General features: G+C 50.2%; 1 protein-coding gene across 2 annotated transcripts in view; it reads right to left on the bottom strand.

Annotated features, from left to right (window-relative positions):
* Positions 1 to 18,770, bottom strand: part of SIL1 (SIL1 nucleotide exchange factor) — a 100,247-nt gene that overhangs the window by 61,592 nt on the left and 19,885 nt on the right. For both annotated transcript variants that reach the window (XM_065644018.1, XM_065644017.1), the window contains exons 3-4: positions 14,063 to 14,177; positions 10,847 to 10,982 (exon numbers count right to left, since the gene is read on the bottom strand). In XM_065644018.1, the coding sequence (XP_065500090.1) occupies positions 10,847 to 10,982; positions 14,063 to 14,167 (241 nt within the window). In that variant the 5' untranslated portion in view covers positions 14,168 to 14,177. The remainder of the gene's footprint in view (positions 1 to 10,846; positions 10,983 to 14,062; positions 14,178 to 18,770) is intronic.

The raw sequence follows: 18,770 nt of genomic DNA, 5'->3' as shown, positions 1-18,770 counted from the left end.
ACCAGCAAAGCCAGGCCTGCCCCACGGGTCAGTGGGTGAGGGACCAGCAAAGCCAGGCCTGCCCCACGGGTCAGTGGGGTGAGGGACCAGCAAAGCCAGGCCTGCCCCACGGGTCAGTGGGGTGAGGGACCAGCAAAGCCAGGCCTGCCCCACGGGTCAGTGGGGTGAGGGACCAGCAAAGCCAGGCCTGCCCCACAGGTCAGTGGGGTGAGGGACCAGCAAAGCCAGGCCTGCCCCACGGGTCAGTGGGTGAGGGACCAGCAAAGCCAGGCCTGCCCCACGGGTCAGTGGGGTGAGGGACCAGCAAAGCCAGGCCTGCCCCACGGGTCAGTGGGTGAGGGACCAGCAAAGCCAGGCCTGCCCCGCGGGTCAGTGGGGTGAGGGACCAGCAAAGCCAGGCCTGCCCCACGGGTCAGTGGGGTGAGGGACCAGCAAAGCCAGGCCTGCCCCACGGGTCAGTGGGTGAGGGACCAGCAAAGCCAGGCCTGCCCCACAGGTCAGTGGGTGAGGGACCAGCTCTCCGCAGCCACCAGCCTCCACCCCCAGGACAGGCTCTGTCCACTTCAGATGGAATCCAAAGGTCTGGAGAGCATATGAAAAGATCAAAGTGGGTGAAAGATGATAAAACAGGGCTCAGGTGAAAAGCCTCTTGGCTTATCTTGCAGCAAAGGCTCCGGTCCTGCAGGCCGCCCCAGCCTCTGGCTCCAGGCCAGCAGCAGCAGCCAGCGTCACCACCAGGACTTGCAGCTCTCTGTGGAGCCCACCAGGAGATGTTGTGCCTTCAAAAAGGCACTGCCAGACAGTCACACATCGGCTGAGGCTGGAAGACCCCTCTGGAGACCATCCGTGCCGACCCTGCTCCAGCAGGCTGCCCACCGTGTCCAGTTGTGTTTTGAAGGTCTCCTGCGATGGTGGAGCTGACCTGCTCCAGCATTCACTCACCCTACAGTAAAGCAGATTTTTCAATGTTTCTTCCCATTCGTTTTTTGCTGTTAAGGTCCCCCTGAACCACGCTGCTCCTTCCAGCATTTAGATGAGGTTCTCAGGGACATGGTTCAGTGCTAGAGTTATGTCATGGTTGGACCTGATGATCCTGAGGGTCTCTTCCAATCCAAATGATCCTGTGATTCTATGTCATACAGTCTGTCAATACCTTTCCGACACCTCTAAGCGCCTCCACAATTTGCCACCTCGTTACAGCTCTGGCTAATGGAGATACAGATACAGATCATTTTTGCACATTATCGAGCGCAGAGCGGCGAGATAACTGTAATTAGTAGCAATGTGGTTAGCAGGTTAAATGATAGTATAATTAACGAAGAACAGGTGGGCTTTGTTTCAAATAAGAAAACCAGATTATATCAAAATGTAAATGCATCTTAAAATACAGTCTCGGTGATAACTTAAAGCTGCTTTTAGAAACACCACCAGAAATGGAAAAGGTTTCGCTTGGGCTGAATGACAGATCCTAAAAATAAAACCCGGTTTGGGGTTAAAAAAATGTAAATTGTTGATGAGATCTATTTATTCACATCCCACAGCGATGGGAGAGACACGCAGCTTCATGCTGCTTCTTTCGCTGCGCGGGATCATGGGCACAGCCCCGGAATTGCCATCGCCGCAAGGTTTGCAGCCCTGGGAGATGTCCGGCAGGAGAACACAGCGATACCGAGTGACAGGCTGCAGACATGTATTAATTCAGGATTCAGGGAACATCCCGTTGCAAGCAAATGACCCAAGCAAAACTTCCTGCAGTCTGAAGGAGCAGGCAGAAAAATCAGGAGAGAGGAAAAAGAACCTCTGGACTGAAGAAAGATCTTTTGAATCAGAAATGTCATCCTTAATTAGAATTTCCAACACCACCAGGCTTACTCCTTCCAAAATGTAAACACGTAATAAAAAATTAAACTTGAATATAGCGTTGTAAGAGTTCTTGCAATAATTGGGAATTAGTTCTACAAAACATCAAGACAGACCCAGGGAGATCACATTTATTTCCCAAGCTTATGCTGGTAAAGCAGAGCTGGAAAAACAGAGATATATTTATTTTTTAACTCAGAAGCTTCCCTGAGATGCTAAAAGAAGCTGTTGCAGTAAAGCAGACACATTTGTCTTGGTGTCCATTGCAAGTAAGAACAAACACAAAACAAACTTCTAGACCTCGCATCAAACAACCTTTTTAAATTTACATCCCAACTTCATTGCAGGTCCTAAAATGAATGGAGGGCAGAGATCAGAGAAAATGTCTCCTTAAATCAGGACAGCATGATGGATATTCAGGGTCTTCCTCAGAAGAGCAACGTGCTTTTAAGCCAGGTAGGAGAAGGCAGAGCACACGGCTCTGAAAACGGTTTGTGGATAAAGGAGATCTGTTGCTAGTGTGACCCTACAAATAAACATATGGAAAAATAAAAAAAATAGAAAAAGTAAAGAGTAAGAGCACTAATTTGCAGGCATGAACTGTGAAGGGCCAGAATGAAATATTCCTTGCAGGAGCCACTTGAGTGCATGCCGACTGCCTGGAAAATAATCTGACTTTGTGCTCGCCCACCTCGAATCTGTTTTGTAGAAATTTTAGTAAGCAGGGCCTTAAGACTGGCCAGAGCAAGATCATGGGGAAGAAGAATTTCTTCCTAATTATGAAAACAACAATGCTGTGAAACTGTGTTTTAGTGATGTACACAATCTAGACTGTAAAGAAAAGGCAGGTTTAGCTCCCGGAGCCGGGTGTTTCTGTAACAGCATTGAAACAGGGACCAACCCCACCAGCTCCCGAAGCACGTGGCGACATTCCCGTGCTGGGTGACGGGTTCAGAAATGGCCATTCTGGGCCCAGACTGTACAGTAATGTACAGTACGTTCCGTGATGGTTGGCAGGCGGGTGAGGAGCTGGTCGGTGACGCTGGGGACGGACGCGGTGCGTCCCCTCGGGGCCATGGCAGACTGCCTGCCTCCACCGCGGCCAACCTCGGCCGGCAAATGAGAACAAATAGTCTGAAAACACAATGTCTGCATTGTATCAATAGGTCAGGGACTATGAGATTACATAGTCAAATTGCAAACGCAGAAAAACATCAACCCTGTGGAAAGGCCTGACCGCCGGAGCTATTGTGTCCAGTGCTGGGCCCCTCAGTTCCAGCAGGACAGGGAACTGCTGCAGAGAGTCCAGCGCAGCCACGAAGATGCTGAAGGGAGTGGAGCATCTCCCGTGTGAGGAAAGGCTGAGGAGCTGGGGCTCCTGAGCTGGAGAAGAGGAGACTGAGGGGTGACCTCATTCATGGGGATCAATATGGAAAGGGGGAGTGTCAGGAGGATGGAGCCAGGCTCTTCTGGGTGACAACCAGTGATAGGACAAGGGGCAGTGGGTGCAAACTGGAACACAGGAAGTTCCACTTAAATATGAGAAGAAACTTCTTCCCGGTGAGGGTGCCAGAGGCTGGACCAGGCTGCCCAGGGAGGTTGTGGAGTCTCCTTCTCTGCAGACATTCCAACCCACCTGGACACCTTCTGTGTAACCTCATCTGGGTGTTCCTGCTCCGGCGGGGGGATGGCACTGGATGAGCTTCCGAGGTCCCTTCAAATCCCTGATGTTCTGTGATCCTGTGTAATGGCCAAGCTCTCCAGAAGTGTGTGGTCACCGATGGTCCGCAGCGCACGGGAGCAGCCTGGGAAAATAACACCCATACCAGGAAAATAACTGCCCTGGGAGCCTGTCTTGGTGACCAAAGAGGAGAGAAGAACCACTTGAGGAGGGGAGGGGGCGCGGAGCTGTGCTGGCACGAGGAGCTTCCCTCGCAGCTCGGAGCGCATGGCGCTGCAGGATGGGTCTGATCCCCGGCATCCACCACGGCGCTCTCGGGGGGGATTCAAGGTTTTCATGGCCATGAAGCAACCGTCAGGGTTTCACGGGGATGGAGGCACGACCCACGGCTAAGCAAGCACACGCTGCAACGCTTGGAAGGCTTGTCTCCCAGAACAACATCATGCGTTTGAAGTGTAAGGGAGCTACTCTGATTATATTGAAAAGACTCTAGAACCCAAGTCGCACTTGTTGAAAAACGCTTTCTTATAATACTCAATGAAATGTTGGAGCCAAGGTCCTGGAAGGAAGAGGGAACACACTTGAATGGCAATTCAAGATAACCAAGGCTGGATGCACTCCCAAATATTTTCCAGGAGGGAAAACATTTTTCTTCCAGAACACTGTTACAAGCTTGAAATAAATGTGCAGACTGTTAGATACAGACAGAGATAAAAATAGGCCTGTTATTAAATACCTCTTCTTTAATGAGGTTCATCCTTCTAAGCAGTCACACGAACTTTATTAACGTTACTGCAGAAAATACAGCACGCTAGCACATAAAAACCATAGTGAGACATTCCTCATCAGCCAGCACACGCTGAAGCATCTCCCACCAGCCCACGTGCTCACAGCATCCCTGGCTTGGCAGCAAGAAGATAAAAGAGAGGAATGGGAAACAGTGTCTCTCTTCTTTCAAGGGACTTTTTCCCTTCCAAACAATGCAAATTTAACCATATGGATGATTCCCAGTGCTTATGTCGGCTGCTATACCGCCTTATTCTCTTTGCTAATGTTACATTATAACACCACCAGTCAGAGCATCATTAAAGCTGAGCTTGAAAATATTTTGAAAAATGCAGCTTAACTTCCTCCTGTTGCACAAAAACAAGCTGTTTGGCTCTCAAACAGCTCCATCCCCTGGTTTATAACCACGTTATAACAAACCTGTAACACACCGTGGGGCATCCACGGCGCAGGCACGAGTCGCAGCGCATCTCCTCGGAGGACACACCACTACACCCTGTTTCGGTTATGCCCAACATCCAAGCCCAGGGCTACGTGTTAGAGAAGCTGAAAACTTTTATCTCAGCTGCTCAGATGCTTAATTAGTTTTTGGCGGTATATGAATCACTGCAAAAGACTCTTATAACCAGTTTGTTTAATGAAACTAGTAACACCATGGCCAGTAAGGGACAGTATTCACCGAAAACCCATCTCAGCCACGCTCTGCTCCTAAACCTGAGCAATCCACGTAGTAAATTTAGAGTTTTTTCTCACCAACGCTGCTGCTGCCAGGATACTGGCAGTTCTTGAAATGACAGAAGACAACACAAGTTTTAGCTGCGTTTGTGGGGGACAAGGGGGAAATCAGCCGCCATTTCATCTCACAAATACCGAGCCTGACACCCTCATGGATGTGCTGGGAAAACAACGACTGCAGAACTTCCCAGATCATGGAAGAGCAGAGAGAAAACCCGGGGAACGGAGCCAGAGCAGCACCGGGCCGAGCCGAACACGGGGCACAGCCACCAACCCCGGCCGCTCCGCTTCATTACAACCTGCACATCAAGGGTACTGACACACAACCATCCATTTCTGCCCAGTTCCCAGGAATGATTTAGTTCCAGGAGCTACACAGTTCTGAGGTCTCACATCATTAAAATTTAAAGGTATACACACTGCATTTACAACATGCTACAAAATATATAATCAAAATAGCATTGCTACATTTGTCAAATTAGAGAAGGAGAGTGTTTTTATAACTTGGGAGTCTATTTTTTTTTTTTTAACACGCACGTTCAGTTACCAGCCTATAAATTTCTGTTATTTGCTCTGGTTTCCCATTTGTTAGTGAACGGCAAAGGCTCTGCAGCTCCATCCTCCCCGGCAAGGCCGGCGTTATGCCCCAGGGCCCAGCTCACCCACATTCGCTGCCGTTTCACGGGAGGTTTGACTATGCAGGTCCAGGGCCGCGATGCTCCCAGCATCACCTCCCCCGGCAGCCCGTGGGGACGCTGGCGCCAGCTCTGCCCCAGAGCCGGGACACCGTCCTGCTCCCCGCTGCCCTAGTGCGCGCTGAAGGGAGACGGCGTGACAAGGACCATCCTGTGACTCCCCAGCTCCGGGAACCTGCCGGTAAAGAAAATCCAAGCGGATAACGTGGAGAAAGGCTGGAGACGGGTGACAGCACTGCTCCCAGCTGAGCCGGAGGGAAAGACGCACATACAGACAGTATTTCCATGTCCAAAAGCTGGCGTGCTTCACACCTTCCCTGCTCAAACAGCGGCTGTGACACCTCCTGTCCGCAGGCTCCCCAAGCGTCTCTGGAGCAGTCCCGGTCCTGCCTCTTACCCGCGACAGGCAGGAAACACCGTTATCCCTCTCAGAGGAGCGAGGCACAGAGAACTGGATTTATTTTACGTGTCTGCCCTCCTGTGCCCCGCGCCAGAGCCTGGTGCAGCACGGGGAGCTGCAGCCACAGCACTTCTGCCAGAGCCGACTTTCAGTGTAAGGAGGAATTAAGCACAAGCCGGTGTGATGAGAAGGAGAGAAGTCAAAGAAAGCCCACAGGGATGGAGAAGCCGAGAGAGGAGGGCACGAAGGCACACGGTAATAAACAGAAGGACAGGCATGAGATACATTTAGGACATCAGGTCAGATGGAAAAGAAGCAGAGGGAGAGCTGCTGGTGGCCATAACTCCACCTCCAAGCACCGAATGTTTGCAATTGCTCCCAAGACTGCCTGGGCTTTCCTACCTGCTCTAATCACCCTGCAGCTCTCCCTGTTGCTGGCCAGGGAAAATTATAATAATTCCACAGTTGAGATTTTTCCCCTCTGCACATCCGTAACAAGTTATTTTATTAAAAAAAACCCAAAAAACAAAAAGCAAAAAACCGAGCATTTCATGTGGTATAAATGAGGTTTTTAAAATCTCATTTGCCTTCCCTCTTCATGCAAATCTGAGCTGATCTGATGAGGCTCCGATTTCCTGGATTACACACATCAAGCTTTGCAAAAACAAGCATACCCTGGTGGTTTAATGCCGTATTTCACAGCCCTCTCTTGCCCGTGCTGACATAAACGTTTCAGAGACCTGCACGTAACTGCTTGAGTTAGGTCTAGGTCACCCAGAAAGCAATGGTTTGGAGAGATTCATTAATTGAGCACAGCAATTAGCAGGAGCGGGTCCAGCTCAGGACATCCTGCGAGCAGCAGGAGCTGAGCAGAGGGAAGGAATCCCCGCCGGGCCGCAGCATCTGCACGGAACTCCGGACCAAAGGAAGGATCCAGCTGCCAGCACCTTCTCCTCCCAGCTCCAAACACCTCTCCTCAGCCTCCAGCAGCGCCGCTTCGCTCAGACACCGAAACCTCTTGAAAGACAAAGACCAGCAATGAAACCAGACTGAGTTACGCCCCATCCCGAGTCCTGCTCTTTCTAGTCAAACCACGGAAAGTCCATCAAAGCAGCTTCTGAAATTACCTCCCCAAGTGAACGCTTTCTTTGAGAACTGCGTTTCCATACATGTAAAACCTTGTTTGTGCACCAAAGGAGACCCGAGACAAGTACAAACAGCAAACATAGCTACTGACAGGGAAAGCAGCCCGAGGACCCCGGGAAGCTGCAGCCATGGATATTTAAATGCTAAGCAATGCATCATCGGCTCCCTGCTGAACATAAAATGGTCTCATCTTTGCAGATGCAGCAACAACAGCACGCTCACATCAACTTCACTCCGGCAGTTTGATCAACAGCGGCAGCCATGGCTTCTTATTTTTTAACTGCAATATAATTAGGCACTTAGGAAAATGACTCTGAACGGTACGAATGCCACAGAGTAGCTGCAGGTATCAGCACAGAGCTCTGCAAGCCAGAAGATTAACCACAGCAAAACGTACGGGCAAGCCGAGCTCCTGCAACGGATGCTCTGCCTGGCTAGATACCGAAACATGCTGTCCAAACCTGAGAGATCCAACGCTGCAACTTTTCAATCACCAGTGCAAGATTTTGCTCCATTTCCCCGTCTGCAGGGAGCTGCTCTGGACCAAAGGAAGTTTTTCTGTGCCCCACTGTCGGCTTCAAATGGAAAGCATACAGATAGTTAGGGCAGATGAGGTTCTTGCTTGGTCCACCAGGATTTGGAAACTGGACACATTAACTCCCAACTTCAAACTGTCAGCTGAGAAACCTGCCAGGGAGTTTCTGCCACATCGGGGAGCAGGAAAGTGCCGCTGGCGTGGACATGGGCAGAGCCCGTCTGCAGAGACACTGCACCACCCCGGTCAATTAACCCCCTTTTCTTTCTCATTTAAACCCTTGCCTCTTAGATACTTTTCCTTAATCTTCACAGCAATGTCTTCCCAGAGGAGCTGCTTCTGACCCTAATGTCGGGTGGAAAATCTGCTGGTCAGTGATACGACTACATGGTCAGAACAATCCAACCTTCCATCATCATCAGAAATGATCAGTAAAACAGAGGGACACAAGGTGTCCAAACTACAAAAGTAGGAATTTCCCAGGAAATGAAGCCTTCATGTGCTCTAGAACTTTGCTTGGCAGCTTTGAGGTCACTTGGAAACAAGGAAGAAATGCTTTTATATACAGAACCCCCATGAAAACTGCCAAGAGAAGACCATCAACACCATCCAATCCTTCCATTCACCTCTGCCATCCCACAGACTAAGGATCAGCCTTTGGTTGCCACAACCATCAGGCAAGACCACCTTGAAAAGCGGTCGGGTGCTCCTGTGTGCTGACAGACTCACCTCCCTGCCCCTGGAACAGCTCAACGCAAGCGGAACAAAAGGCAGTCACCTCTGCTGGCTTTCTCCAGAGGGCTTGCAGCTCACAAGGGTGCTGGCACCTGGGGAAAGCGCATTCAGAAAGGAAAAAAAAAAACATAGGAGGAAGCAAAGCTGCAAAAAACATTCTGCCTGCGGTGGAACAGCCACCGGAGCACGAGACGTGATCTGAGCAGGGGTTCAGAGGACACTGCCACCCCGCTCGCTAAAACCCAAGTAGCCTGCAAGTTCCTACGGACAACAACCAAGAACAGAGCGAAAAGCCCTGCAGATGTAGCCTTCGTTTCCTCAGATAACGGAAAAAATGTAAAATAATGGAGGCGCTGGGAGACTTTTCCAAGTTTCTGTCAAACTCTGCCGCGCCTGGTGCATTATTTAGCGCCGAGTGTGACAGAAGCGATGCCTAACAAAGTGTTAAAGGACTTGGTGAAGTTTCACCCACCTTCCCGCAGCCCGTCAGCTCCCGGCTGGCTGGCAGAGGAGACAACTGATCTCCTGGCTTCCAGATCACAGGCGGCAGAGCTCTTAGGGTACCTGTCTCTCCGTATTTGCATCCAGCTGCCTCCAGCAGCTTGAAGTGTGCTCCGAGTGCAAGAAAGCGCTTGATCAAAACCCCGCTCACATCGCAGGCAGCGAGGGAACAACCGCACGGAGCAGCGGTACATCTACAATAACAATTGAATTAGGTGGGGAGATGTGACAGGTTACGGGCTGGTGACACTGCTGCAGTCTCGGCGGAAACGCAGTTTGATGCAATTAGCAAGAAGGAACTGGAAAAACAGCCGAGTAAAACTGGAAATATATGTATAAAAGAAAAGCAACTGTGGGACCGGACAGAAGCGTCAAAATCCTGTGTTGAGCTGAGAACAGAAATAAGATGAAACAGGAGCGTGACGGGGGGAAACGCAACTCTGAGCTCCCTTCTGCTATTCAAAATTGAAGATCCAGATTCTAAATCGAACCTTTTGTTTCCCCGGAAAGACTGGCCCCGTGTGCTGCGGGGACACAAGGGCAGGCGGCGCGGGGCGCCCGGGGAGGCGGGCAGGAGAAATAAAGCTTCTGAGCTGGATGCTGACAAGCTCCCCCCTTCCACAGCCCAATGTGGAATTGCTACAGAAATAAAGTGGAACGAGACACTCCAGCAATGGAGAAGGTGCTTCTGAACAAAACCAGCAATGACGATTGTAACAACTGCAAAAATACCCATATTCTGCTTCAACAAGGGGGGGGGATCTGCCAGTCTGAATACTAAGCAGGGACACCACACGCCTTCCATACATAATGGTACAAAAATGGAATATAAGTATATACTGCAGCTTCGTGAAATTTAGGAGCTTTTGCTAGACTTTTATGCAATACAAAGATTTACATTTGGAAAAGTCATTCTGCTCTATCTGGCAGGAATTTCAAGACAAACGGATCCCGTATTTACACTTTCAGTGATAATACTGAGCACAGGGTAAAGCTCTTTTCAATTCAGAGCACTTTATACAAATTAATTACTACTTAGTTCACCCTTCTGAGGCGGGAAGTTATTGCACCTGCATATACATAAGGACACCAAAGCACAAGTGGATTAAATACCTGGCCCAAGACCCCAGAGGCAGGCTTACTGATCGTCCTAATTGCCAAAATATGTGCACACACACGCATCTGCGTGTGTTTAAACCGGCTCATCCTCTCCAGAGCCCTTCCCAGCACAGGGGTTTTTGCAGCAAAGCCGCCTGCTCACCAGTGTTTTCTCACTGCACATGTCCCATGCACATCTAATAAAAGATACCAACCAAATTAAAAGGGAAGATGTTTTCTGTGGGATGGACAGACGGGGATAAAAGCTGGATTTCCAACAGCCAAGGAACAGAAAGCCCATTGTTAAAACACTGCGCGGCGTTACATCGAGGAGCCTGAATCGGATCACCACCGAGCAGCGTTTCGCACAGCAGACCTGGGATGTTATAAAACCTGTCGCTTGACAAGCGTGCAAAGAGAAAAAGGGGTTTTGAGCTGGTGACAGAGACACGTCAGCACCTCTGATGTGATCAGCAGCCCCTCGACCTGCTCCAGGGAACCGAAAGCACTTGAGCAACCACTCGCCAGGTCGGCGATGGTCTCCTGTCCCAGGTCCAAACCTCTTTGCCTGAACACCAGTAAAATAACACATTGTCATGGGAACACGCAGGAATGGGGTGGTTCTGCAAGCTCCCGTGGCGCCGGAACGCTGTCGTTAGGCAGCAGCACATTACCTGGCCGGATGGTTTGCCACTGGTGTGTGGGGTAAAACACTTCCAGGTCTTCAGGATCAGCATCATCTTCTGTCACCGGCTCCTTCCCGCTGTCATCTTTCATGTCACTCTCTTCTATTTTTGTGAGGGCAAACTCCTTTCGGAGAGAAGAGATTCAGCTCATTAGCAATTGCATCTGGGTAATTTAGTGCCGGCTGAGAATACAAAATTTTTTCCATCGCCAGCAGATTTTTTTTTTTTGACATCTGAGATTCTTTCCACATGGTTAAATTTAGATTTAAAGTATACTAAAGGTTAAACATGCATAACTAGCATGACATTTGTGCTGAACAAAGCAACGCAGCTTATTTCCTATTCCAGCGCAGGCTGCAGGTTTGAAACAAGCTTTTGCAGAGCCTCACCTACATCACACTAGAGCCAGGAGCCCTGACTATTATTAGGGTTGTGTAACATTGTAAGACCCTGTTTTCCCTCGCCTAAAAATATGTCAAACTTAACTTTTTCAGCTGAAATTTTCCACATGAGTGGAACACCTCAAGCGTTGGGTTGTTGGGTTTTTGTTGGTCTTTTTTTGTTGTTGTTGTTGGGTTTTTTTTCCCTAAATGCACTTATTTCAGGCTTGGAGAAGATTTCAGCTAAAATAGTTCAGCTGTTTCCAAAATAGGACACAGGGAAAACACGCTGAATTGCCCACACAATAAAAACGCCAGCACCCTTTTCTTTACCCGTTCCCGGTGTCCTCGAAGTCTCTTAAAACAACAAGGCAGCGCTTCAATCACCACCTGCTACCTCGGGCTGCGGCGCATCAGCCGGCGCGAGCGGCGCGGCCTCACGCAAAGGGAAAAAACGAGGATGAAAAGCAGGAAAAAACCCTCCTTGCTGCGAGGGAAACCGCGCCGTTCATCGCGAAGTCTCCCCATGGAGCTGGTGAGAGTCGTGTAAAACTGCAAGGGGTGAAATTATAGAGAGTGCAGAGTGAGTAACGACCTCGCGCTATCTCACAAGAGGCGTTTAACCGCTTGGGAAGCTGGTCCGTGCTGTTCTGCTTTGCGCAGGAACAGATAAGCTGAGTGATCGTCCAGACAGTGCCGTTTCTGTTGCAGGGAGTATTATCAGCTGCTGGTATCGCCAAGGATGACACTGCTGAATAATTCCAAATAACCAGCCTATACGGAAAGATTATTCCTAATTGTTGGCAATTAGAATAGTTACAGCTCACTTCATGAAGTATTTTGATAGTAACCCTTAGAAAGTTTTCACAGGGAAAACAAAAAGAAGTTAATTAAGAGGTTAACTGGAAACTTTAGGCCATGTTCTGCCTTGACTTCTTCCACTCCTTGGAAAAAAACACGTGCATATTTTCTGGCAGAATTTGGGTGCTTTGCATATAAATATCCATTACCCAGCCTAGGAGAGTGTTTCTGAGCAAAAGAAACGTCAGCCTGAGCAAAACACGTACAATTAGTGATGACAGTGGTGACACACAAGGACGGCTGACAAACCTGTGGAATGGTTTTATTTTATCTGTCAAAAGGGATGGAAATTTCAGAAACACATGGGGAAACAGCTCAGCTGCTGCTTTCACTTAGTGCATCGGAGGCTTGGAATTGTTAAAATTATGACAAATGGTTAAAGCTCAGTAACAATAATAAACATACAAAGCCAGGTTCTGCAGATGAAAATCAATGTTAACATTTTCTGAGCCAAGACTCAACAGGACTAAAATAAATGAGTCAGAGCAGTTATTACTCGGCTTATTTACGCTGTTATATTATTATCCAAGAGGGACTTAACAATACAGGCCACTGTAAATTTACCAACAGGCCTCCAAGTGCTCTATCTGTTGAAACACATAATGGAGATGGCTGATGTTTACCGGCTCTGCTTCAGAGAAGTGCCACGGCCTAAACGTTCGGGGAGGATAAGGCGATGTGACTTGGTTCGGTTAAATGTTACTGCCACTGCTTGGCCCGCAGTTCCTTTGCAATACCGTGTTTTCATTAATATTTCTGGCAAAAATAGGCTACACCACAAAAGCGATTGTTTGTTTATGTGGAAATTAGGTAGAATCCTTTTCAGTTTGTTTCTATAATTAAAATAGTAGAAAGAAAGATGTTTTCTAAAGAACAATAGGCAAAAACCTCCTTGCTTTATCGGTCTGAAAGAAGCTGAAGGGCCTCAGCAGGGAGGGTTGGAGACAACCCACAGTGTGTCTGCAATAGAGGAGGGATGTCCCCACCACGGAGCCGGTGTAAGCGGGGCGATGGGAGAGCGAACCCCAAATTGCATTAATCCTGCCTGACCCTCGGGGCCAATCTGTGTCCCTGGCCCTGGGTGGCTGTTCTCCAGCTGGGATGACTCTGCTCCAGCCTCCTCCTCTCCCTCCCTGAAATAATGATGAATTATCTCATCGTTACGTGACTCCAGGTGGGCCCGTGTATTTAAACAGCCCCCAAAAAACTGCATCACACAACCTACAGAGCAGCGAGCTGCAACGCAAAGGCAGGAGCCAGTGTCCAGGGACACGGGGACCGGTGATCCCCCAGGCCAGTGCTGCTGCGACACCCCCTGTTTTAAGCCACAGCATTAACTGAACTAACCCCAAACCACTCTGGCTGCTGCACAGCGTGTCTCGTGCCAGCTCCTCGAGGGCACTTTCCAGATCTGCTGGTCGGGCACCGGGCTCAGGAGCAGAATCCACGCGGGGTTTGTTTTGCACATCCCTACAAGTGCAAACGGGCCCACAGCGTCTGCTCCCCGCGACTGCAGCTCCACAATAATGCTGCAAGGAGCAAAATCCGGGCACGTGGGATGCAGGGACCTGAGAGGAGGCTCTTCTAAGCCTGACTCAACAGGGGCACAGCTAGGAACCTAACCGAGGACATCTCCTCCCTTCTTCTCGCCACAAGACACATAACTAGCTTTGCCTCTTGCCACCGGGGGAACGTGTGACAACTCCGAGTAGAAAAAGTGACACCCAGCAACAAGAGAGATACTCGAGTTGCACCGTTACCGTCGCAGACTCGCCGGATCGAGCGCATTCTGGATTTCCTGGGGTGAGGCAAGGGCCCTGGAGAAATCGGCCCCTCTGAGACGTTACTGCAGACCCGCTGTTGAGCAGAGGTCACTCAACACCCTGCTTGGCCCTGCAGAAAGACTCGGCGGCCGGACAAGCCTTTGCGAGCGCAACCCTCAGCTGGAGCAGCCGACACTTACGGGAACTCTGTCGCTTCGGCTTGGCCAGGAAAACACCGCAGAAACCAGCAACACCAGCAAGTTGACTTTGGCAGCGGTGGAGAGGAGACCAGCCCAGTGAGACATCGCCGCCAGCCTAAAATACAAAGAAAAACACAACCAACAGTGTTTTAGTCCATGTTTTCACAGGTTTCAGTATTCTTTACGTGACATTTTGCAACACAGCATGGGTTTGGGGTGCGACTCCGCAGACACGGAACACCTCAAGGTGTCAGCGCGTGGGGCAGCAAGAGGTGCCGATCTTAGTGCTAATGGAGTTTATGACAGGTAACAACAAAGTAGCTCATAATGACCCCACAGGGGCTTATATGTCTCTGGGAAAATATGAAGAGACTTGCAAGTCTTGTTTAAAACCATTTTGTTAGTGCCATGGATGACAACAACAAGGAAATCTAAAAATCAGTTCAATCCTGCAAAGGCTGCTTCTGCCTGTGCCTCATTTTAAACACAGAAGTAGCTGCCTTAATCCAAATTACACAAAACTACCAGCCGTCAAAGGATCAGGAGTTTATCGAAGTCCATACATGGGCTTTGCTTGAAGAAAACAATATTTTGCAGAGGTGAGCAAGGTTTGCTTGGTGGTTCCTGGGGGGCCGAGGCTTTCCCTGGTGCTCAGAGCGCCCTGGCCCACCACAGACCACCCGCCGAACCAGAAAAGGGGGAAAAAAAGGGTCCTGCTCTTAGGGCTGCCAGTCCCGCTGGCACAGAGCTCGTGTCCCCATCGCTCCGTGTGTCCCCACGCACATCGTGTCCCCATCGCTCCGTGTGTCCCCACGCACATCGTGTCCCCATCGCTCCGTGTGTCCCCACGCACATCGTGTCCCCGCTACCTTCGCAACACGAGGCTCCAAACCCACCCGCAGCGCTGGGCTGGGGACGGAGCAGCCACCAGCACACGGGCTGGAGAAGAGCTGCCTTTGATGGGCTCTAAATTTACACGCTGCTAAATTAAACTAAATGAGGTCTTTTGCAAGAAGATGGGACTGATTAGTTCCGTTCAAACACTCCTTCATTACTCATCGCTCCATCAAGTCTGCTCCTACTCCTGTCCAGGTTTTAAAGAATTTCCTCCCATACACTCAGTCCTAAATATCTGTCTCTGCTGTCCATCAGGACGGCCCATCAGAGCAGAATTTTTTCCTCCCTTCAAGCAACCGTCTTCTAACCCACAGAGCAGAAAATAGGCTCACAGATACAGCCAACACCAGCTCTGCCACCAAAGGACCTTCTCCCCAGGAACAAGCGCCAGGACCAGAGGAAACGGCCTCAAGTTGCGCCAGGGGAGGTTGAGGTTGGATCTGGGGAACAATTTCTTCCCCAAAGGGCTGTGGGGCATTGGAACAGGCTGCCCAGGGCAGTGCTGGAGTCACCATCCCTGGAGGGGTTGGACAGACGGAGATGAGGTTCTCAGGGACGTGGGGCAGTGCCAGGGCTGGGGGAACAGTTGGACTCAGTGATCTTGGGGGTCTTTTCCAACCAAAATGATTCTGTGATTCTATCCTCCAAGAAGACTTTGGGGACATGGAGAGAGCGGAGTCCTCTCCTCCCACCCCTTTACTGCTGTCTGCTCTCCCCACTCCATTCTGTTACTTCTGCCTCTTCCTACTTGGTTTTTGCTTTAGCCAGGAAAAGGCAAAACGCCGCAACACGCTGGTCAGCGGTGAACAACTAGGAAAAAGCAACAGAGCAGGGAGCACGAATAGTAATAAATCTGATACCTTTCTGCATCTTCCAAAATTTCCTGAGCCAGAGTCTTCCTGAAGAGCAGCCTCTATCGTTGAACTCAAATCCAGATCAACCGGGTTTTTGTTTTTCCCATTAACTGCTTTTGGAGCAGATCTGGACTTTTGACACCCACAGCATCCCTCAGCAACAAATTCCGCTGCTTAATTCATAGCATGTGTGAAAGTGCCACCTTGCATTCCCGACCTGGTCCTTGATATCATAGAATCACAGAATCATTTCGCTTGGAAGAGACCCTCAGGATCATCGAGTCCAACCATAACTCTAGCACTAAATCATGTCCTCCTTGCATGTCTCCTCTCTCCTAAAGGGCCACAGAACCACCTCAAGGACCCACAAGCCCTTATGAAACTCCAGCCGGAGCAGGAGAAAGCTCTCCGTTTCCAGCAGACAGGCAAAGACAACGTGTGGCCAAAGCCTCCGTCTCTCTCAGGCACTGCCGAGTGCAACCAGGCTACGAACCAACCCCCTGGGTCCTGAGCTGGGAAACCCAGAGTGGAATTCACAGGCTCAAACTCCATCTGCACCCAGATCTATGTGCCCTTCTGGCCAACGCCACGGTCAGAACCTCAACCTCAGACTGACCAAGACGTTCCATCCTCTCCTCAACACACCTCCTAACAAACTGCTGCTTCTCACACAGGAAGCAGTTTTTAGTGGGGTTTGGTTTTTTTAGGTTTGGTGAGTTTGTGGGTTTTTTATTTTAGCTACAAAACAAGCAGCAAAACTGAGATAATGAAAAATAGATGTAACCCTAAAACTTTACTTGCAAGCCTGGAAATAAAAAGAGAAAAAGAAGAAAAAGAACTTCAACAAAGCAGCGGCTGAAAGAAAACACGTGCTCCCGTAAAAATAGAGCTCACGTGTACCGAGAAGGCTGAGAGCAAACGACAGCACAGGCTCTGGAAAGCCTCCTGCCCGCCCGGGAGGTGATATCGGCACAACAATTAGCAGCTCGCTTGGGTCCCACGTAGGCAGGAGGAGTCACCATGTGAAACCCGGGGGCTCAAAGCTCCTGGAGAGAAGCCTGTGCAGGCTGACACCTCCTGACGAGACAGACGCGCGGGGGGCGCGCCAGGATTTCCACCTCGAACGCTGTCGTGCGGGTACGATGCACTTCTAGAACAAGCCTTGCAGGCTGCGGAGCAGGCAGGCGGTGGCCGTCACCTGCACGGGGAGCGTTTGCTCCGGTTTAAGGACGTTGTGCCGGATCCAGCAGCACCCACGTGCAGCTGCAGTCGGGCAGCGCCAGAACCGCTCCAGGGGGACCACAAATAACCCTTGCGCGGAACCAGGCGGGTTTGTTCCTCCAATAATCCTCGGGTACTAGGGAAAGAGCAAAAAGTGGCACTCAAAGAAGGCTCTGTTGCCAGTAGCGGTGCTCCCATCAGAGCAGGCGATGTTCTCGGCTCTGCCATGCTGGGAGGTTCTCTCTGCAGCTCCAAAAAACCCCGGCTGCACCGGCAGCCACAGAAACAATCACGTTGCCATTATGTTCTCTATTAGCAGGGCCATTTTTACTGATTTTACTGGCTGCGCATCAGTAAGTGCTGCACAGCCCCGTGGATGTGGCTGCCGTAGTCACGGGTGACAGTTCAAAGCGAGTCAGTAAGAGGAACATGTTTCATTAAAGCCTCCTGCTGCTGGGAACGCACCACTCTTTCATGTCCTGACTCAAAGCTCACCGCGCAGACCGCGCCACTCCAATAAATCCAGCTGAAGCCTCATCTGAATTCTGATCTGCTGCTCCTGGAGAGCACACAAACATCCCGGAGAGCTCCCCAGCCCCCTTGCCAGGCTCCGGTTTTACGGCCAACTGGAAGTGATAATAACAATAAGCTAATCCTTGTTCTCATTTGGGGATTGAGGGCGCAGAACAGGAATTATAAATCTTGCAAAACTGTGTGCTAATTAACTAGTTCGGGCAGGATATCTGTGCAGCCACCCTTCATCAAGACGGCCAGTGATAACGAAAGCACCAACAGCACTTCGTGTGTTTTCAAGCACAAATAATTCGCAGGGCTCCCCTTGCTGAGCGTAGGGCAGCACTGGAGAACAACCAAAGGATGAAGGACATCGAGGAACACGTCCCAAGTGCCCTTCAGCTGAACCAGTGATGCAAAAACCTCCAAGCACTCCCAGCCTCTTAGGCTGAAGCCACAGCTTGATGGGCAATAACAGTTAACGGAACTGTTTTAAAGACAGACGTGTAAATTGGGATGTCTGACTGAAGAGATGTGCTCAGGTCACATACCACATCAGTGTCAAGGTCCCCGTTTGAACACAAAGTCATTTCAGTGATGCTGTATCTGTGCTGAGCCCAGCACGACGTGGTAAGTCAGAGGCGTCAAACTCATTGTCACCGGTGGCCACATCGGCCTCACGGTTGCCTTCAAAGGGCTGAATGGAATTTTAGGACTACATAAATGTAGGAGTAACTGTACAAATGTGGCCCCGGGTGACAACGAGTTTGGCATGCCTGTGCTAAGTGATAAGCAATGCAATGGAGAAAGAGAAGGAAATTTAGCTGGCCTGACCCCAAATTTTCTTCCTCTGAGCAACAGGGTCCCCAGATCTGTGACGAGCAGCCGTTGTTGCTGAATTGCTACTGAAGAGCAGAGCAGTGTCAGTCGGACGCCTTGGGGGGCTGGCAGGCCCTCCTCCTCCGGTGCCTCCTCCAGTTTGACTCTGAAATTCAGCCCGTGTGCAAGAAAGGAAACAGCTGGTGGACAAACGGAGGATCACTAGGAGGCCCCAGGACACTCTGCCTGTCCCTGTTCATTACAGCCAGCTCTGCACAACCCTCTGCTTTCAGAGACGTGAGCAGGACCAACCTGCAGGTACGATCATCCTCTTCTTCCCAGAGGCACAGAGACACCAAGGCTCCTGCTAAATACACACCAAGCTGAGAAAAGCCAGCCTGGAA

The sequence above is a fragment of the Caloenas nicobarica genome, chromosome 13 (genome assembly GCF_036013445.1).
Source record: "Caloenas nicobarica isolate bCalNic1 chromosome 13, bCalNic1.hap1, whole genome shotgun sequence".
Taxonomy (NCBI): Eukaryota; Metazoa; Chordata; class Aves; order Columbiformes; family Columbidae; genus Caloenas; species Caloenas nicobarica.
This window is presented reverse-complemented; position numbering and strand designations above follow the sequence as displayed.